At 43.8% G+C, this 19,145-nt stretch overlaps 4 protein-coding genes across 9 annotated transcripts; 3 read left to right on the top strand and 1 right to left on the bottom strand.

The window, feature by feature from the left end:
* Window positions 1-284: 284 nt before the first annotated feature.
* On the top strand, window positions 285-5,300 carry LOC130534642 (phosphatidylinositol transfer protein alpha isoform-like). The gene is made up of 12 exons (XM_057049011.1): window positions 285-539; window positions 1,478-1,508; window positions 2,623-2,768; window positions 2,863-2,954; window positions 3,119-3,126; window positions 3,328-3,399; window positions 3,480-3,563; window positions 3,637-3,714; window positions 3,802-3,912; window positions 3,984-4,106; window positions 4,403-4,452; window positions 4,532-5,300. Exons 1-11 carry the CDS (start codon window positions 523-525, stop codon window positions 4,445-4,447), a joined length of 807 nt encoding a protein of 268 aa, XP_056904991.1. The 5' UTR covers window positions 285-522; the 3' UTR covers window positions 4,448-4,452; window positions 4,532-5,300.
* Window positions 5,301-5,754: 454 nt separating this feature from the next.
* On the bottom strand, window positions 5,755-9,363 carry LOC130534607 (sodium- and chloride-dependent GABA transporter 2-like). Its single transcript, XM_057048928.1, has 14 exons — window positions 9,207-9,363; window positions 9,001-9,135; window positions 8,460-8,600; window positions 8,304-8,382; window positions 8,098-8,230; window positions 7,896-8,030; window positions 7,732-7,835; window positions 7,476-7,600; window positions 7,117-7,229; window positions 6,896-7,033; window positions 6,719-6,821; window positions 6,455-6,555; window positions 6,188-6,358; window positions 5,755-6,026 (listed from the first exon to the last, which is right to left on the bottom strand). Exons 1-14 carry the CDS (start codon window positions 9,322-9,324, stop codon window positions 5,928-5,930), a joined length of 1,695 nt encoding a protein of 564 aa, XP_056904908.1. The 5' UTR covers window positions 9,325-9,363; the 3' UTR covers window positions 5,755-5,927.
* A 633-nt stretch (window positions 9,364-9,996) lies between these two features.
* inpp5ka (inositol polyphosphate-5-phosphatase Ka) lies at window positions 9,997-15,261 on the top strand. Of its 5 annotated transcripts, none has more exons than XM_057048936.1 (13): window positions 9,997-10,112; window positions 10,414-10,501; window positions 11,705-11,809; window positions 11,905-12,013; window positions 12,095-12,211; window positions 12,318-12,493; window positions 12,563-12,674; window positions 12,740-12,849; window positions 12,944-12,970; window positions 13,546-13,777; window positions 13,890-14,174; window positions 14,264-14,368; window positions 14,446-15,261. In XM_057048936.1, the coding sequence occupies exons 2-13, from the start codon at window positions 10,419-10,421 to the stop codon at window positions 14,530-14,532; spliced, it is 1,548 nt and encodes a 515-aa protein (XP_056904916.1). In that variant the 5' UTR covers window positions 9,997-10,112; window positions 10,414-10,418; the 3' UTR covers window positions 14,533-15,261. The 5 variants fall into 5 exon arrangements, with proteins under 5 accessions (XP_056904916.1, XP_056904911.1, XP_056904912.1 ...); XM_057048934.1 differs by lacking the exons at window positions 9,997-10,112; window positions 10,414-10,501 and adding an exon at window positions 10,522-11,360 and having other exon boundaries at window positions 13,890-14,027; window positions 14,091-14,174; XM_057048931.1 differs by lacking the exons at window positions 9,997-10,112; window positions 10,414-10,501 and adding an exon at window positions 10,520-11,360.
* A 914-nt stretch (window positions 15,262-16,175) lies between these two features.
* tekt1 (tektin 1) lies at window positions 16,176-19,145 on the top strand. Of its 2 annotated transcripts, none has more exons than XM_057048963.1 (10): window positions 16,176-16,266; window positions 16,421-16,469; window positions 16,596-16,684; window positions 17,215-17,423; window positions 17,500-17,665; window positions 17,750-17,875; window positions 17,950-18,093; window positions 18,166-18,391; window positions 18,451-18,647; window positions 18,760-19,145. In XM_057048963.1, exons 2-10 carry the CDS (start codon window positions 16,449-16,451, stop codon window positions 18,917-18,919), a joined length of 1,338 nt encoding a protein of 445 aa, XP_056904943.1. In that variant the 5' UTR covers window positions 16,176-16,266; window positions 16,421-16,448; the 3' UTR covers window positions 18,920-19,145. The 2 variants fall into 2 exon arrangements, with proteins under 2 accessions (XP_056904943.1, XP_056904944.1); XM_057048964.1 differs by having other exon boundaries at window positions 16,180-16,266; window positions 17,254-17,423.

Raw genomic sequence — 19,145 nt, 5'->3', positions numbered from 1 at the left:
CTCCCAATTCTGAATTACCTGAATTCGTTGTTGCCAAAACAAGAGCAAAACAGAACCAAAGATCAGACGTTTCATCAATCTGCAAGATTTATGTAGATCATCAACTCAGTGCAGGGAAAATCCTGTTCTCACATCATGTGATTTGTCTTTATTTAACTTTACTATGATTCTGGTAGAGTTGGATCAGGATTTAAGTGATTTGAATATTACACGGAAAAAAAGGGGGAAGAGTCAACTCATTCTGTGACTAATTGTTTACTGCCGTCTTTTACGCCATGTAAGTTTGGGAGTCGCAACTTCACCTTTCCAACCAGATTTACCGGATGCACTTGAACGCCTCGTCGGGTTACCTGAAAGGCACCGCCCCCTCGTAGCCACGCCCCCCCCGCGGTTCCACGGCATCAGCCAGGAAGAAAGGCTCGAGGACCAGGAACCCAGAGAACCTGCCGGCTTTTGTCTGTAGATTTAAACTTAAACACAGATTTGCCTCCTCCTCTGCTCCGTGGGCCACAAAGTGTCAGCATGCTGATCAAAGAATAGTGAGTATTCCAACTTTTCTAACTTGAGCGGTGAAAACACGCCAAATTATGAACCATCCCAAACTTTCAGGATAATGTGGTACTATTGTTTTCTTAGTTCTGTTTTTCTGTCACGCTGCCTGTAGCACAGCTACTCGCCTTAAATATCCAGTTAAGTTATTTTAATTTTTTTTAGTGCATTTATTCGCTTAACAAAATAAAATGACTCGAAGTTGGGCCGCCGAGGCTTACTTGATGATGGTGCATTTGTGTTTATTAACTAATAAAGCGTGCTTTTTTTGCCCTCTTATTCCTAAATTTACCAAGAGAAACGGATGGAATCCTCTTTCAGTTCTTTAGTTTTCCATTTTAATAAGCCCTGAGTCAGACACTTTAGTTTGTGTCATATGAAATAAGCAGTTGTCTGCCGTCACCTGACCCCGCCGGAGCCAAAGTCCAAATTCGACGTGTGTAATTCGGCCAGTCTGTAATTTATGTATGTTATGAATGTGACCATCAGGCGCATGCACGGGAGGTTCTTCTTTCGCTCCGCTCAGCCTAAATGAAATATTCAGGATCTTCCAGACTGGCGACAGTTTGAGGTTAATTTGCTATTGTGTGGAGCCACAGAAGCTCCCACGCCTGGTTTCGCCCGGAGGCTCCAGCTGTGCAGTGGCTCCTGTCCTTCACGTGTTAGTGGGAGCTGAATGGCTACTCTCTATAAAAGGGTTTAGCAGAGTTAAATGATGCCTGTTGCCTACAGGTGCTCAGGCCTTATCTGCACCCACTGAGCCTCACCAACACCTGACAGCAGCAGCTATCTGTGTTGGTGGTTTCTTTAGTTAAACAAAGACACTGGCGACACATTTGTCATCCTTCTCTACGGATCAAATAATAGATTTCTTATGTTATTTCTGATTGTGATTCATATGTTCTAATTGCTTTTTGCTTCTTTGTAGCCGAATCGTCCTGCCCATTTCGGTGGAGGAGGTGAGGACTTTTATAATCACTTATTAAAGTGTATTTTAAAAATGCCTACATGTCCCCTTTATTAGGAGCATGATAAAACATTTGAGATTGCATCTTTGCACAATAATGATTGCTAATTCAAGGTTTTATTGCTTTTTGGTACAACACAGTCCTTTGTTTTGTCATTGTGTAACTCAAAGCCCAGAAAGAGTATTTAATTGATCCAAAAATTCCTGCTGGATGCGGTCACATGGAATAATGATGGAGAGTGCTGCAGACTAGAGGTTATTAACATATTTTCAGATGCTTAAAGTGGAGACCTTTTAAAAGATTTCACCAGCTTTTGAGGAAATTCTGGCTATTTTCAGTACAGCAGGATTTTTGGACCAGTCTGTCCACCCAGAGCCAGAAAGTTGTTGCAAAATGTTTGGTCTGGTATCCATGACTACCTCCAGGCAAGTTTAGGCTCTTGTTAGCAGTTCAAAGCAACATTGCGCCACAGTAGCTGCATGTAAAGGCTGTCATGACGTTTGACAGTTCATTTTCGGCACTGGACACACTGGTTCTACATGATGAGTCACATTCCCAAGCAGGTTTCCTCTCGCAGGAACAAGACTGAACACTGGAGCTTCTGGAAGTGTTTGCCGGCACTGTGTGTCCAGAAGACTTGATTTAATAAAGCAACGCCTGGAAACTCCAAAGATTTAACTGTCACAAACCACAACATAAACTCCATTGGCCTGTTCCCAGGGCTGGAAAATACTTGTTGCACCAGTTGTGCACCTCATTTCTTCCCACTCATAAACCTTCAGACTCAGAAGGTTTTGGAAAAGGAAGTGAGGTCAGTTGGGGGAGCAACAAAAAGCCCAGTCTGCATGTTGCTAAAATCTGTGTCTGTGAGAGGAAACGGCTGAAGACATCTTCCTTCCTTCCTTCAAAGTTAGGGGAAGAGAGCAGAAAAGGACCTTTCTGTTCCTTCTCTTTTCATTTTGCATCTGTTAAATTCAAACATTTACCTCTCAGTATATGAACCATTCCGTAATGTCCCCGTGCAGCATGGGTATGTCCAGTATTTGAGATTCAGCAGTGATTGAATGCATCACATTTCAGTGCTCTCTGCTCTCTGTCCCTCCAGTACCAAGTGGGCCAGCTGTACGCTGTAGCAGAGGCCAGCAAGAATGAGACCGGTGGAGGTGAAGGCGTGGAGGTTATCGTCAATGAGCCATACGAGAAAGATGGAGAGAAGGGGCAGTACACCCACAAGATATACCACCTTCATAAGTACGTATATCTCCACAAAAGCAGAACATGATTACGATTGTTTGTGTTCGCCTGTAACAGTTGTCATGCTGACTGTGACCATCTGTGTCTGCAGTAAAGTGCCCGCTATGATTCGCATGCTGGCACCAAAGAACTCCCTCATTGTCCATGAAAAGGCCTGGAACGCCTATCCTTACTGTAGAACCGGTGAGTTCAAGCATGGATAATCACTTTTCTGCGTCTCAGGCTGCAGTTACAGTCAATAAGATCAACCATCGGATTGTTCTAAATATGCAGGACGTAATCAGACTCTGTATTCTCCCCTCTTTCCATCCTCTGTCCATCACGGCCGTACCGGTCACCTCATACAGTCCTTTCGGTTAGTACGTTTCCTTTTTAAATAATATCTTTCTTTTTTTTTTTTTGAACGGGTTTGGGAAGTGGTTCTGGCAACGGTGCTCTAACCGAGTTCACGCTCGAGTTGTTGCACGCTACCTGTTTGCTATGTGTGACCGTGTGCGAGCGCACGAGGAAAAGGCTGCCGAGTAAAGCTGCTGTGTGTTTTAACGTTTGCTGACAGAATGAGTACATGAAAGAGTTCAATCTCACCATTGAGACGTGGCATAAGAACGACATGGGGGAGGAGGAGAACGTGAGTCTCGACCTGCCTACTAACACCGCATATCCGTTAGTTGCTTTCACCTCTTGTAACTCACTCGCTGCCTGTTGCAGGTGCACGGACAGGACGCGTCTGCACGTGCCTCTACTGAAATAGTCCACATCAACATCGCTGACAATAAAGCCATCAAATCAAATGTAAGACTTGCGTGTTGTGCAGTCATGCATGCTGCCAGGGTCCAGTTCCCTGACTCGCGTTTATTTCCGTCAGGATTACAAAGAAGAACACGATCCATCAAAGTTCAAGTCGGAGAAGACCGGCAGAGGACCTCTGGGACCCGATTGGAAGGTATTTAACGGTGTCTTGCTTCAATGATGCGAAGATTGTTCAGTTTCAAAGGCTGCTAATTGGGATTTCTCACCGTTTTACTTGCAGACGGAACTGGCAAATGACCCCAGCTGTCCACATATGTGCGCCTATAAACTAGTCACGGTCAAATTTCCCTGGAGGGGATTGGGGGGTGCTGTTGAATCTAAGATTCACACGGTAACAATTCATTTATTTTTCCCAGAAAATGTAGCCTGGTCTTTCAATTTTGACTGTCATCCTCTGCGTAGGTGGAGAAACGGTTGTTTACCCACTTCCACAGACAGGTGTTCTGCTGGATGGACAAGTGGATTGATCTGACAATGGAGGACATTAGGAATATGGAGGAGCAGACGAAGGAGGAGCTGAATAAGGTGACGGAACACATCTGTCATCTTCTAACTCAAATAAATAAATCGTTTCGAAATCTGTTTGTACAGCTAATAAAATCCCATGTGAGGTGAATAATTGTGTCGCTATCTCAGTAGCGTTCTGAACTAAACTTTGAGGTGAAACTTCTTAAAACGGTCGCAGAGGTCTCGCTTTAGTATGATATGATTAAATTCTAATACAATCTGGTTAGAAAAAAAAGAGTCCAATTTGTGATGCTGGAACAATGCTTCTAAACTCGGATGTTTCATATCTTGATGCTTTTATCCTCTTTTCATAGATGAGGAAAGAAGGTGAGGTTAAAGGCATGGGAATCGGGGAATAACTGTGGTAAGTGTTCAGGCACTGCTTCACTATTTAAAGATGTGGCAAGCGTTCAGCTGTTGCTTTACTATTTACGTTCCTTTAGGTAAAGGTGGGTCTACTGAGCATGCTGGGATCCTGCCTCCCCTTCAACTTGCTGCACTACAGTCTCCAGCATCTCAGTGACAAACCATCCCAAGATCTCCGTCAAGATCGACCTCGCCGGGCTGATAAAGAAACATCACATCAGCCCGCTGCTTCTGAATGCCACCCATGTGGAGAAGCTTTTCAGACCTTTCCCCACCTGGCAGTAACTCGCAGAGGTACTTCCAAAGACAGCCGTGACCCTCAGAGTGCCTCAGGGTTGCACAGATGATGCAAAGAGGGGATCCAGGAAGAATTTGGCAGCTCCTCTCTTTCATTTATCTCTCTTTCACTCTCATCCACTGATGGGTTCACTGATGACAGGAGCTGAGCGACAAGTCTCTGCTGCCCTCTGTTGCTCATGAAATTATTAACATGTGACGCACTTTAGACCTACAGGGGGGGCCTACATGAGTTGCTGAACAGCCCGTCCACACCATCCTGTCCAGCGTGCAGCTGCTCACTGGTGATGCATTTTTTTTCCAAATATAAAGTAAACTCACGGCTGCAGATGTGTCTGCTTTTAATTCAGGATGCGAGAAAGGAAAGAATATTTTTTATATTCACCAGAAGGAGCAGCACACCTGAAATTTATTGAGCCTTGTCTCTCAGTTCCAATCAGAACATACTGATGCTTAATCAAGAGCGTGTGTTTCATGTCCAATTAAATGCATTTAAAATTGAAACGTTAATTGAATAATAATGAATAAAAGCTCTTAACTTCAAAAGTATACCATGTGGCATATTTTTTTTAAAAGATGGATAGAATATTTTCACTACTAAATTTGGGCAAGTTTTCTTTCCAAAATGTAATATTTTAATAGTACTAGTTACTTGCTCCTTGTCGTCTGCAAGATGCTTAGCTAAAATAACCATTAAACTAATGTTACAGAAAAATAAATAAATAATTAAGCTTTCTGAGGAAAGACACATTTGTGTAAATAAGGATTATTCAAAGTATACATTAAACCCTCTTGCTACTATTCTGAATACAGCCAGTGTCTTCAATACAGCGTGGACGCCTGTAAGAACTGCAATAATAATTGTGTAATAACGAGTGTCAGTGTGAGTAGTTTGTGCTGCACTGGGCTTTCCGGCTCATTCAGCGTGTAGGTGCTTCCAATAAAGGTCACATAGCAAAATTATTGATCGACTGAAAGAAAGAAACCAACACCTGAAGAAATGTGCTCCAAATGTGTATTTGTGCAGGAGGTATCAGCACGAAGACAAAACGCTGATCAACAACATGATTGAATTCTGGGGATTGTGATGACACCTTGATTTAACTCTGACCTGGACTGAGACGGGTTGATACTAACAGGTCTTCACATCTGATAGTAATTGATAGAATTCAAACGTCAACTGAGTCGAGTCTTGGCCTCTTCACAGACGCCCAGTTCTTCTCCTTTACGGGTGAGTGTGAAACCAGGATCAGGCCGGCAGAGATAAATTAAACGCTAAAATATACATTTGAAAAAAAAAACATCAGTGAAATCGTGGACAGGAAAAATAAAATTATTAATTGCTAACAGTTATGAACAACAACAATCATTTCACTTCATTTTTAATGGTGTGACTGAGCCTCAGATTGTCATGATTGATAATTCAGGTATCCCACCTCTCTCAGACTCCCAGTCCCAGTTGCAACTTTATACAGAGCCCATCCCGGGATGAAAAGGATAGAGGAGAGGGCCATTCCCCATCCCAGCACATGTGCCCAGTTTGGGTATGTGTATGAGCGATTAAAGGTCAGAGGTTGGTACCAAACCAAAGAACATATAAAACAGGTCTGGGGAAAAAAGACATTGAGTCATGTTGAGTTTGCTCTAAGGTCAAAGGTTACAGGCAGGTGCAAAAAGTGATTCGTGAATAGATCCAGACTCACCAGGGACAACAGGGGAGTGAGGTAACACCAGCAGAGCTTAAAGAACCAGTTCGCAGTCATACCGGACATATCTTTGATGATGTCGAACAACTGCTGTGCACCTTGCAAACAGACAAATGTGCAGGTTGTAACCAGCTCTGGTTTGTGAATTTATCACGTTTCAGAAAAGGCTGGGTAAATTATTTATGGTGCCTGGCCAAAGCCGATGGCACACAGAGTCAGACTCTGACACCAGGACTCGTGCACACACACATGCGGACATACCAAACAGCCATCCGAGTGCAAGGCTCTCAAAGATGCAGAGGAAGAGGATGCAGGCTCCGTTACAAGCATAGTGGTCAAGTAGCTGGAACACATACATCCCTCCCTGGAATTGTAATGATCAAAATGGGATTTTTGCTGAGTCATGGTGGTAATCTAGTATAGTCATTAAATTCTGACCTCAGTGATGACGACGAGCTGACTGAAGAAGCAGAAAAGGCAGAAGACAAAGAGAAAACGCTCCCGTTGTCCTGCCCTTCGCATTTGCTTAGGGAACATGTCCATTATGGATGTTAACACCACCTCCATGGCAAGAAACTGCACAGAGGGAACAGACCACACAGGATCAGCACATTCTCAGCTCAAAAGGTGTTTTCTGAAGAGAAGAAAAGTCATCTCACTTGCGTGTCCAGCCCCAAGACAATGATCATGATAAAGAAGCAGACGGACCAGAGTTGGGGCAGTGGCATCATGGCTATCGCCTGAGGGTACGCAATAAAGGCCAAGCCTGGGCCTGAGGAGCAACATCACAATCAGGCCTGGAGGCCCCAACATGACTGAACGCTCACAGTTGTAGCCCTACTGCAAGTTTAAAATGATTTATAATTCCTGTGATGTTGACTGGTAAAAGCATTCAGTCGTTATTCATTAACTTTTTAACATACCAAAACACTTGCAGTCTATTCCAGGAATGTTCCCAAACTCCCAAGTTTTATAGATTTGCCCCTATGTTGATAGTAGTGTTGATACGACCACTTACCTGACTCGGCTACGTCTGCGATGGGAACCCCCTGCTCGTGAGCCATGAACCCCAACACAGAAAAGACGGCAAATCCGGCTACCACACTGGTGCAACTGTTCAATAAGCACAGGTACAGGCTGCTTCTAAAAAAAAACCACACACAACAGCAGCAACATGTAGCACATGAAGGCTCAATTTCACGATAACTGAATTCCTCTCAACCCACAGTGCATCTGTTTTGAGTTGCTTGTTAAATTAGATTGCAAATACTTGCTTGTAGCAGTTGTCGTTGTAGTTGTTGTAGCTGCTTAGCACGATTAAGCTTCCCACACCCAGACTGTATGAAAAGAAGATCTGAGCTGCAGCCTCCATCCAAACCTGTTCAGAGAAAGAAACCGTCAGTTCAACAACCATTTCAAGACCTGGTGGAGCTCCTACCTGAGGGTCAGTCATTCGTGAGACTTGGGGCAGAAGATAGTACAGCACTCCATCCAGAGCTCCAGGAAGCGTAAGTCCACGGACCAAAAGAACAAGCAACATCACGTAGGGCAAGGTAGCAGTGAGATACACCACCTAAAACCACGGAGACCGTTCAGTGGCCAGAAAGTGCAGACCTTCATTTTAAGGTGTTTCCAAGTACCTTTCCAGTTGTCTTGACCCCCTTCCAGATACAAAAGTAGCAGATGACCCACATGACCATTAGACACAATAGAACTTCCCATCGGACACTCCCGATCTCCTCAATGCCCCCTGAGATAGCCAACACTCGTCGTCTGGTGGGAAAAACACAATCACAGCTAATCTAGAGCTTGACGCCACCCAGAAGCTGCTGGATCGTCAACATACTCCCAGAATTCAGTGGCAGCAGAGGTTGTGTTGGTCTGGTTGCTCCAGCCACTTGTATTTTGGCCTGAAATACAAAACTCTGAAAGAGAAATTTTCAGTCATCACAGGGGCAACTGAGGTGAAATCCATTAAAAGTGCAACCAGGGTCTATCTTACCTGAATTCCAGTAGTTGTTGCAGGTGCCCCAGGGGAGTTGGGACCTGAAGGAGAAGATCAGGTAGAGCAGAGCCCAGGACAGGATAATAATGTAGGTCATACAGCTGTAGATGAGGATCAATATCCCACCGTAGCCAATACCTGCAGGGTCACACCGTGCAATAATCCCACTTTATATAAAGGTGGTGCATATTATTAAATTGTTCACTACTCTGACTTGGCTTTGTTTAAATATTTTCAGACCAAAGAAAATGGTTCACAGAGGCCACATTGCTGTCACCTCCGTCAGTGTTGACAGAAGGGGTAATGAATTACCGCCTCACATCTCTGGTACAACACAATTAATATTATAGCGCGTATAATACAGTACAATGCAATACAATTAATATTATAGCGCGTTTAATACAGTACAATACAATACAATTAATATTATAGCGCGTATAATACAGTACAATACAATACAATTAATATTATAGCGCGTTTAATACAGTACAATGCAATACAATTAATATTATAGTGCGTATAATACAGTAGGTTCTACCTTCAAAAAGTGGACACAGCTTCCTCCAGCAGGTGACACCACCCTCCTGGGTGAACTGTCCAACAGTCGTCTCCAACAGGAACAGAGGTATTCCACAAGTCACCGCGAGGACCAGATACGGCACCAGGAACGCACCTAAATGAACAAAAACCCACGCACCTGCAGCACAGACTTTGGGGGAAGAGTTGTGAATATGTGTTTCTTACCTCCCCCATTTTTGTAGCAGAGGTAGGGAAACCTCCACACGTTGCCCAGGCCGACTACAGCTCCTGCAACAGCCAGGATGTACTCAACCCGTTTGTCCCAGTGCCCTCTCTCCTCCATCTTTAGTTGCTTGTCATTTGTTGCACATTTAGTGCTTCTCAACATTTATACCCATTCAGTATTTGAGTAATGAACAGCTAACCTGAAAGTTACTCAGTTCTGAGTTAATCTAGTTCTCATGTCCTTTTAAGTACTTCTTGGTAAAGTTTTAGGGAAAGTTAATCTGTGTACACACATACTGTAGAACCTACGAAAACTAAAATTACTTAGAAATGAAATGCTTATTCGGGATGTTTTGTTTGCGTACATAGTTTCATCCACATTGCATAATTGATCACAAGCCTGCATGATGCAAATATGGTAAATATTACTTATTTACCCACTAAGGCACATGATTGCTACTGTTTGAGTTATGGAACTTTTACAAATAATATGAGTTTTACGGTCCACAGTTTACCTTTAATAAGTATCTGCAAATGAGACTGACGGTCACTCACACTTTCATCTACCTCTTCACCCCCCCAAGATTGTTGTAGATTTAAAGTGATATAAATTCCGAAACCACTGTGTCGTTATTTTTCTACAATACTTGGCAGCCTCTTTATAGTTGTTAAGTAGATTTTGTATCCGTTCAAGTATCAAAACGTTGCTTATCAATAAGTTTGGAAAAAATTAAAATAAAATAACGTCAACGTATAGCTTTTATTTTGAAGGCAAATAGACTTCCGGTTGGGCGGAAACATAAACAACAACAGCGCGAGCTACTGCACTCAGATGCGGCTGTTCTACTGTACATCTCTGAAAACATAGAAAACAGTAAAAAGGGGACTTTTATCATCACACTTAAGGTAGTAGATGTTAAACTTCTACATTCACGACGTGTTGTCCGGTGTTCATAGAAAAAAAAAACGGTTCGCGACATTTTTATGACAACATCGCCGCAAAACGAGGAAATATTGATATTTGCTCGTTTAAGCTAGCGGTAACTACATTAACCCCCCAAAACAGGACAGTTTGATCTACTGTCCCCCCCTATTAAGTTAAAGTCACGTAGCAAGTTAGTGTGAATGTGAGCTAGCGATGCAGCAACACTTTCACAGTTTGCACTAACGAGTTTGGAAAGAATTGAACTGTTCTTTGGTGTTCCAGGTGCGATGGAAGGAGGCGAGGAGCTTTCTGAAGCCCCGGAGTCCGATTCCGGCTTGAGGGAGCCATGCAAGGTGGAAGAGAGCTTCAGGTATCGTGGATTCTACCTAAAACCCCCTGTCGTGTCAGAAAGCAGAAGTTAAACTTTCAGTTTCACAATTGCAAAAAAAAAAAAAAGCTTTCAAATGCAAGTATCAGTTTATTGCACTTAATTCACACTGAGCAGAATACATGCATTTGCATTTAAGCTTTTTTGTAGGTGTCTCGTTTCCTGTCGCCTGTGCAGAAGGAGTAAATATGAAGTTGGGTTTGCCGGACTCCTTTCTGCTTGAGGGATTAGGTTGGTCAATACGCATCAAATGCGTTGAGGGTTGAGAAACCAAAACACTGTTGCAATGCGGCCTGAGGAAAGCACAGCGAGAAAGTCTGCAGAAGAGAGCTCATTGTGTGCAGCGCGATTGCCCAAGTTTTTAATGGGCCTAATCGTGAATTATTTTACAATGGGATTATGCATGTTGTTTGAGCACAAAGCAGTTTTGTAGACAGATTGGGCAATTCTATATAATCACAAAAACCTTGAGCCAGGAGTTCTGGTCTTTTTCTTGCATCCTGCAAAAAGCACCTGCACCTCAGACTGCGGCTGACTATTTTTCACTCCGGCGTTTGAGAAGAGTCAGACTTTGGCTTCCTGCACCCACTGGATCCAGCATGGGGGACATCGGTCACATACTGGCCGTCACTAGACGAGAACATTCTGACAGCATTTCCAGTGATGCCACACAGTCAACAGCGAGCAAGCTGGCTCTGCGGCATCGGCTCAACCAGCTGATGACTTGTTTGGATGACTTGGACCCTGAAAATGAACTGCATGACAAAGTGGTCAAGACCCTGGACAATGCCTTTGTTGTCTGTGGCACCAGAGCCAGTAAACCCAAAAAGGACAAGTTCAGGTGGATGGGGAATTTTGGGTTTTGCACAGGGACACTTTGGCTGTTTTTAACGTTCCTCTTTCTTCTTATCTTCTTACGAGGGTGTTTTACTAATGTGTAACTGCTGTTGCTAGTTTTTGAGAACACATGATCTTATTGTCTGCTCTTTTTATGGTTCCATCCTGACTTGTTTATGGCAATAGCACTTTAATTGTATCTGCTTTTACTGTATCAGCAGTGACAAAGTACAAAGTAGATTGTTTTATTTGGAAGTTTTTCAGTTTAAGGCTCGTATTTTAGAACTACTTAGATATTTCACATATGCAACCTGCCGCTCAATATTTGTTTTTCCATTTTCACCCCAGGCTTCATATCGTCACGTGGAACGTAGCCACAGTGGAGCCTCCGGATGACGTGTCCTCGCTGCTCCATCTGAACTCGCCAAAGGGCGCAGACCTTTATGTCATTGGGTACGGAGGGTTCTAATGGATGGTTGAACCTTTCCGGATGGCGTCTGTGCAAATATTGGACAGAAATGTGACTGAAATAAGACCCTTTGTATTAGTTTACAGGAGGTGAACGCGAGACCATTGAGATTTGTGTTTGACAGCGTATTCGATGATCCGTGGAGTCATTGCCTCATGACCAGCCTGGCGCCACGGCAGTATATTAAAGTATGAAATCTTCCATTCACATCCCAATCATGTGTCATGTTTCTTCTCAACAGGCTTTATATTTATTTCTTTGTACGTCAGGTGGCATCCATCAGAATGCAGGGTCTGCTGCTGCTCGTCTTCTCCAAACTGAAGCACGTCCCCTTCATCAGAGACATTCGGGCAACATACACACGCACGGGGATTTTCCGTTACTGGGTGAGCGTCGGATATTTTGTGGCAAAACCACGACGAGAACTTAAGAAGAAGTTGGCCACCGTGTTAACCTGGTGTTACCCAAAAGCTCCTTTCCTTTGTCTCTCAGGGTAACAAAGGTGGCCTCTCTGTCCGCATGTCCTTCTATGGCCACACGCTTTGCTTCCTTAACTGTCACTTAGCAGCACACATGCAGTACGCCTCGGAGAGAGTAGACGAGTTCGAGTACATCATGGACACGCAGACCTTTGACTGTAAAAAGACGCCCAAAGTTATTGATCACAGGTGAGGAGATAGACACCACACAGCCGCTCATTCATGAGCAGCTGCCTGTAACTTCCCTCTGCCGTCCAGGCTGGTGTTCTGGTTCGGAGATCTCAACTTCAGGATTCAGGATCACGGAATTCACTTTGTTCGCTCCTGCATCAGCAGCCAGAACTACAACCTGCTGTGGAGCAAAGACCAGGTGAGGCCGAATCATGGGTGGAAGAGAGCGCAGGCATGGATGATAAAATGTTCTGTCTTTGACAGCTGAACGTGATGAAGGACAAAGAAGAGCTGCTCCAGCAGTTTGAGGAGGGGCCTCTGGAATTTCAGCCCACGTACAAGTTTGATTTAAACTCAGATACTTATGATACCAGGTAAGATTCTGTGTGGAAAATATAAATCAGTTAATCCTGCAAACTTCAAGTGTTTATGTTTTCTCTATACTTTTTTTTTATTGAACCTTTTCAGGGTCTACAAGTCTTGGTTTGGTTTTAAGTAAGAGTTCCTATTTAACTGCAAACGTAATAACAAAGAATTTTGTGTTTTAACTGGCCTGACTAAACCTTAGCCTGTGCATTCTTCACTCCAATTAACAAAAGACCTGAAGTGGTAACTTCTGTGACACGCAGCACATTCAATTAGAGTCCTAATCCCCCTGAACACTATGATATGGAGTTCTTTTGGCTTGTGGGACTTATTGCATCAAGACATTTTGAAAAAATAAAGATTTGGTACAGAAAAGAAGCACTTTCTACACACCAACAGGCTTAATTTAAAAAAGCAAAACAACTCCACTGGGCGTCTTTGGTGATCAGTAGTTCATCTTAACCTGCACTTTCTTTCTAGTGTGTAATAATAATAATACTACTGATTTCTTCTCTGCTTCCCAGGACATCTAATAGAGCCACTCAAACATGGAACCAGCAGCTAATATATAGAATGCTTATCATAATATAGTTTGTTTGATGTAAGCTTGCACCAGACTGATTTTGAGATGCTTTGTCTGCTGACTAAAGCATCTCTGCTCTCTCTCACCCCTCTGTCAACATCACCTTTCACTTCTGTGTCAGCTCTAAGAAACGGAAACCTGCCTGGACCGACAGGATTCTGTGGCGGCTCCGACCCAAAGACGCCTCTCAGGACGCACAAGAGGAAAAGAGGGTAGATGCTGATATAGGGAAGGTCAAACAGATGGAGGAGGATGAGGAGTACCCTCTGAAGATCAGACAAGACCTCTACACCAGTAACATGGAGTACAGTATCAGTGATCACAAACCTGTGATCGGTGTCTTTACACTGGAGGTGAGAAACACCCTTATTCCTACTAGTTTCTAATATATTCTGCCCACCAGGGGGCGCTGTTAAAGCATTTGAACTTCTGTGACTTTGTGCATCTTTGTTCCTGTCTGTCCAGCTGAGGAAGATGTACGAGACGCCTTTGGTGCAGCTCCAACCAGAGGGAGACTGGAGCGCAGACATCGATGCCATGGTCGTCTACAGTCCTCTGCAGCCTTTCAAAGCCAGCACGTGGGACTGGATCGGACTCTACAAGGTCAGTCACACGCTCACTGTTGCACGAAGCCAGAAATGGAATTTATCATCCTCTGAAATTCAGGTTGGATTCACCAGCGTGCTAGATTATATCACCTACACGTGGGTCAAAGATGATGAAGTGGCCTTTAATGAAGAACTCATTCAGGTAAAAAAAAAATGACCATGTCAAAAAAGAATTAATGATTTTAAACGTTGCAAGGATGTGAATAAACAGCTCATCCCTTGTAAAAACAGGTATATATCGGCAAAGAGGAAATCCCAGTGCGAGGTGGAGATTGTGTGCTGTGCTACTTCAGCAGCCATTTGAACTGCATCATTGGAATGAGCGAACCCTTCAAGGTGGAGTAAACCGGCTGCTCTCCCCAACCCACCACACAGAAACGTCCAGCAGTTTGACCCGCTCGTCTCGCTTTCAGGTCCACGGGTCCAAGGTGGCGATCGAGGAGGGGCTGATGCCCGAGAAGCTGAGCGAGTTTGACAGAGCCGAGCAGGTTAGGAACTGACGGAACGAGGACGTCTGTCTCACTCGCCGATGTCTAACTGCCCTGGATGCAGCAGTTGGGAACTCTTCCTGCTGCTACATCGCTCAACCTTAGCAGCATTAGCAGCAAAATGCTGCATGTGTAGCTGATATGTGATTGATTGATGGTAAAGTACTGTATGATCTTTGCAGGCTCGCTGTTTTTGGAGATCAAATGTGGCTCAACTTTTTTTTAAATTTACCACATTTAATGCTGCCCTGAAAATGCTGGAACCTCATTTATTTGCATTTTTACCGGTTTAGAAAGTGAAAATTGCCCAGAGTTTTAAATTTTACAGATTTTTTAAAAAAAGGGACAGAATGGTTTGGTTCTCTCGCGCCATCTTCACGTCGTTTAAATTTTGGATGCTAAACAACAAATTATTGTATGGCAGGAGCTGATACACAAAATTTCTGATACGGCACTTAATCTTTGTAATGATTTATCAATTTTAGTTGCTGTTTTGTTAAGATTTTGAATTGAGTTGGTTTAATCATGTACTTGTTTTAGAGAGATTTTTAAATACTTTACCTATTCTAATAGTATATATTCTGGCACCTTTTTCAATCTATTTAAAATATTTATTTTTATCTAGGAAAATTGCAGGATTGATCTTATATGTACTGAAAATATCACTGTTCCATGTAACAAAATCTGTTAATTGTTTTAATTCTATTGCACATTCTTTAAAATATTCATTAAGATTCAAAATGTGCTCTTTGTCATTCCTGGACTATGCAAATAACACACATCCTCCACTTTCCAAAGATATGCAGCACCATTTATGAATGCTTGATTTATTCTCTATCAGTGGAGAATGTATTATTGTGTTGCGTCATGCTGCTCAAATTTGTTGCAGTATTATAATTCTAGTTTCATAATTTATCAATTTATTCGTCATAATTTATCATTTCACTCTTAAGGTTTTATTTCTGTGCTAAAGATTCACTCACATGATCTTTTGACTGTTGCAGGATATAGTTTTTTTTGCTAACGTATGCATTGGACCATAAAGACATTAAAAAGAAATAAATGCCATTTTCTTGATTAAACAACTTATGGTCCCTTTTTTCACTGAAATGTTAAGTTGCTAAAAGCTTTATTGTCACCGAAAGCAATTATCTCTGTGTTTGGAAAGAACTAATGAAACTGAACGAAATGTTCAGGAATTGTTGATAACAGTCCAAGGAAGACCTCAATAAATGCAATAAAGTTGTATTGCTTTTATTTGGAAATGCAGAAGCTGTTTTACATATAACCTGTACAGGCTGGACCAGTTTCTTTGATACTGTTTCGTCCTATTATGTTATGACAAAACAGGATTTCTGACACTCCTGCAGGCACCAGTGGACGATGGCGTCTGTCTCTCACTATGGTCATACAGGGCTGATTAAGGTGGCGTCACGACCATGTACTGGCTGTGCTGGGAGACCTCCTGGAAAGTTGAAGGGTGGCGGCTGACCGCATCCAGGAATCGGAAAGGGCTACATTACCTGTGTTCCTCAAACCAGGCAAAATGTACAGAACATTACACAGGTGCCGGTATGGTGAGACTATTATTGAATAAAGGAACAACCACCAGCAGGAGAGGTTACTGCAAAGGACGCTGGGAAATGTATTTCATGGGATATGGGCCTCCGCTCCCCTTCTGTTACCGTCCCCTTCCATCCTGTTTACAGGAGATTAACCTGGCCAGCCCTGACTCTGGAGGAAGAGGTGATTAAAACTGACCAGGAAGCCACTGCTCCGGTCAACAGATTTCAGCAATGTACTCGTCAAGGTGACAACAATCGCGGGAAAAGACTGATTTTTGTTGTTGTTTCTGTTTTCTCCTCTCCTGGCCTCTCCTCTTCTCCGGAAATAACGTCAGGAGACGCGCTGGAGTTTGTGCGGAAGTGATGATGGGCCAAGGAGTTTCTGTAAGCAAAAGAGATTTTCCCTCCTATTTTTGGATAGAAAAGTAATTGCTTTTGACAGATTTAAAGATGAGATCCGTTGTTTTATTGAAATTCTATGATTTTACTAGATTAATATCCCCCTAAAAGTGCCGAAAAGACGAAGGATTCGTCCTGATGCGTCACGTCATCGGTTGTCACAGCAACCGTATGTTTCAACCGGAAGCGAACATTGCAAGGTATGGTGACAGAATATGTTATATTCGGAGTTTTTGAAAGAAACTTAGCCTACTTGTGAGACTTAAAGATGGATAATGTGGAAACTGATTTATATCAGATTCCATCGGAAGACGCGCTGACGTTTTGAACAATTTAGACGTAACGGTAAAGATGATCAAATGAGACTTGTTTAAGATCTTAGGCCACATTTGCCACTATTAGAGTGACCCCAGACTAAATATTTATTAGATAAAGTTAAACTATTACACCTGCTCGTTTTCTTCTGAATTATTTTCTTCTGAAATGCGGAGGTGGAAGATTTAAAACCCATTCCTTGAGTCTAAATCCTGTCGGGTTTTCCGTCTTCCCAGGCAGAAAACAGGTGGAATTCCACACAGTAGTTCAGAAAACGTGGTTGGATCATGGAATTCCGACACCCCTCCTTTTAAATAACCCGCACTGGCTAAACTTAGAATACTAATGTCCCTGAATTCTTGAGAAAAGAGTTAGTTCTGTCATAATGTTACTGAGTTTTATTTTGTTCTGTTAGGAGCAAAAGAGGATTTATTTTTTTACACTCCTCCTGCAGGCACCGGTGGACGATGGCGTCTGTCTCTCACCGTGGCGGCAAACCCAATTTTCTGGAAGCTGAAGTCATACGGAACCAGTCTGCGTTTTTCAGAGCAGAATGCAAACGGCTGATCTCGGAAACCAGCAAACGATGCAGAGACATGCAGAACGATCAGACCCAGAAACTGGGTAAGAGGAGGTGGAGCGTCACGGGGCAGCAGCTGCAGGAGTGGGAGGTCATGTTTTTGTCTGCTCTGCCTTTCAGATCGACGAGTCAAAGAGGTCCAGTTCATGAAGACAGAGTTGGAGCTGAAGTTGGAGGAGATTGTCGTGGAAACTGACGAGCTGATCCTCCTGCAGACCAGAGTGGCCAAAGCACTGGAGGCCAGCAGGGAGCCGCTGAGAGTGACTCTCCTCTGCGTGGAGGAAAGGTCAGGCGGGAAGAGGATGACGCGTCGTCCATCCTCCTATGAAGTAACAGCAGTACTGTAAGGTTTATGTCGGTTTCCCCCCAGAAGGAAACGAGGGCCCGAGATGCTGCAGGATGAGGTGGACAGAGAGCTGCTGAATGAGAGGGAGGTCATTGAGGGGGTGGCCTCTGCTCTTCGGCGTGTGTCGGAACAGATAAGTGAGCAGATAAGGTGAGAGGGACAGACTCTTGAATTCTCTTCTGACCGAGGCGTCGCCACCAACACAAAAACCTTTTGTTTGTCAGACTGAACCGATCTGCTAAGTACACTCTAGAGCAGGATCTGAAGGAGAAGAGTGAAGCTCAGCACGCTGACCTCTCCTGCTCCATGATGCCCTCACACGCTCCCAAGCTGCAACAGCCCCCCATCATCGGTACTGCCCAGCAGAGGTAAACACAAATTCAAAAACAAAGGTGCTTAGATGATGGGATCTGATTTGGATTTGAACTCCTCTGTGTCAGCTTGTTGGTGAGTCCAAAGCAGTGGGAGAGCATCTCTCATGTCAACATGGCCAGAGCAGAGCAGCAGAAGGCCAACTCTGCCTCCCTCAGGGCCCTGGCAGAGGCCCTCCTGGAGCAGACCTTCACTGACATGCAGAAGCAGCTCCAGGCCACAGCGGCCGCCTTTCAGCTGCACGTGCAGGAGATCAAGTCAGCCAAGAGCCAGATGGAGGATCAACTGGCTGAGGTAGAAGCACAGAGAGGATGTCTGAATCAGCGGTGCTGTAACTCAAGAATCTCTCCTAGATTCTGCCAGAATTGTCCAGCCAGAGGAAGATCAGAGATGATCTCAGCGTTGCCATCAAGGAGACAGGACAGGCTCTGGCTAAAGCCCAGGCCCAGCTGACTTCACGCAACCAGAGGCCTTCCAAGGAGCTATGCTGTGATCCGGCACAGACCCACCTGCTCTCAGAGATCCAGTGGCTCAAGGCTAGCACCTCCAGGTAAGGCTAACACCCCGGGAAATGTGTTTTATTTAGCTGAAACAGTACAGGAAATAGCATCTTCTATAAAAGTAAAGATTTTAAGTCTACAGCCTCTCTTTCTTCACATCAGACTGCAGAAGGCTCTGGTCCAGTCGGAGGAGAAGGAGAGGGTTCTGGTTCGCTGTCAGCTGGAACTGCAGCACAGAATCCGCTGCAAAGCCGACTACCTTTACATGGACGAGGTGGTGTGTGGCCAGCACAGGGAGGCCGTCACCGCCTGCAGATACTGAGCAGGCAGCAAAGAGAGGAGCCGTCCCTTAAAATTTGGACTCGTGTGATTTTGACGTGACTTCTTCACTGAAACATCTCAACTAGAGAGTTAAGCCGTCACCATAATCCCCAAATTGAATCATTCGTTTCTTTTGCAAAAGATTCATACGGCAGTTTATCTTTCCAGATCCGTAGTTTTCCTTTTGTGTAGTGTTCAGATAAAAAGACATTCCATCTTTTGATTAA

This window comes from Takifugu flavidus, chromosome 12 (assembly GCF_003711565.1).
Source record: "Takifugu flavidus isolate HTHZ2018 chromosome 12, ASM371156v2, whole genome shotgun sequence".
Classification (NCBI taxonomy): Eukaryota; Metazoa; Chordata; class Actinopteri; order Tetraodontiformes; family Tetraodontidae; genus Takifugu; species Takifugu flavidus.
Note: the sequence above shows the minus strand (reverse complement) of the source record. Positions and strands in the feature narration are given on the sequence as shown.

Coding starts and splice junctions, on each gene's coding strand:
- LOC130534642 (XM_057049011.1), top strand. Junction 3,715..3,801: donor CTCTGGGACCCGATTGGAAG/GTATTTAACGGT, acceptor TTTTACTTGCAG/ACGGAACTGGCAAATGACCC. Junction 4,107..4,402: donor CGAAGGAGGAGCTGAATAAG/GTGACGGAACAC, acceptor CTCTTTTCATAG/ATGAGGAAAGAAGGTGAGGT.
- LOC130534607 (XM_057048928.1), bottom strand. CDS start 9,324: ATGGAGGAGAGAGGGCACTGGGACAAACGGGTTGAGTACATCCTGGCT. Junction 9,136..9,206: donor CTGCTACAAAAATGGGGGAG/GTAAGAAACACA, acceptor TTGTTCATTTAG/GTGCGTTCCTGGTGCCGTAT. Junction 6,822..6,895: donor AGCTCGTCGTCATCACTGAG/GTCAGAATTTAA, acceptor TTACAATTCCAG/GGAGGGATGTATGTGTTCCA.
- inpp5ka (XM_057048931.1), top strand. CDS start 11,119: ATGGGGGACATCGGTCACATACTGGCCGTCACTAGACGAGAACATTCT. Junction 11,361..11,704: donor CCCAAAAAGGACAAGTTCAG/GTGGATGGGGAA, acceptor TTTTCACCCCAG/GCTTCATATCGTCACGTGGA. Junction 13,778..13,889: donor TCGGTGTCTTTACACTGGAG/GTGAGAAACACC, acceptor CTGTCTGTCCAG/CTGAGGAAGATGTACGAGAC.
- tekt1 (XM_057048963.1), top strand. CDS start 16,449: ATGATGGGCCAAGGAGTTTCT. Junction 18,392..18,450: donor TGGAGGATCAACTGGCTGAG/GTAGAAGCACAG, acceptor AATCTCTCCTAG/ATTCTGCCAGAATTGTCCAG. Junction 18,648..18,759: donor CTCAAGGCTAGCACCTCCAG/GTAAGGCTAACA, acceptor TCTTCACATCAG/ACTGCAGAAGGCTCTGGTCC.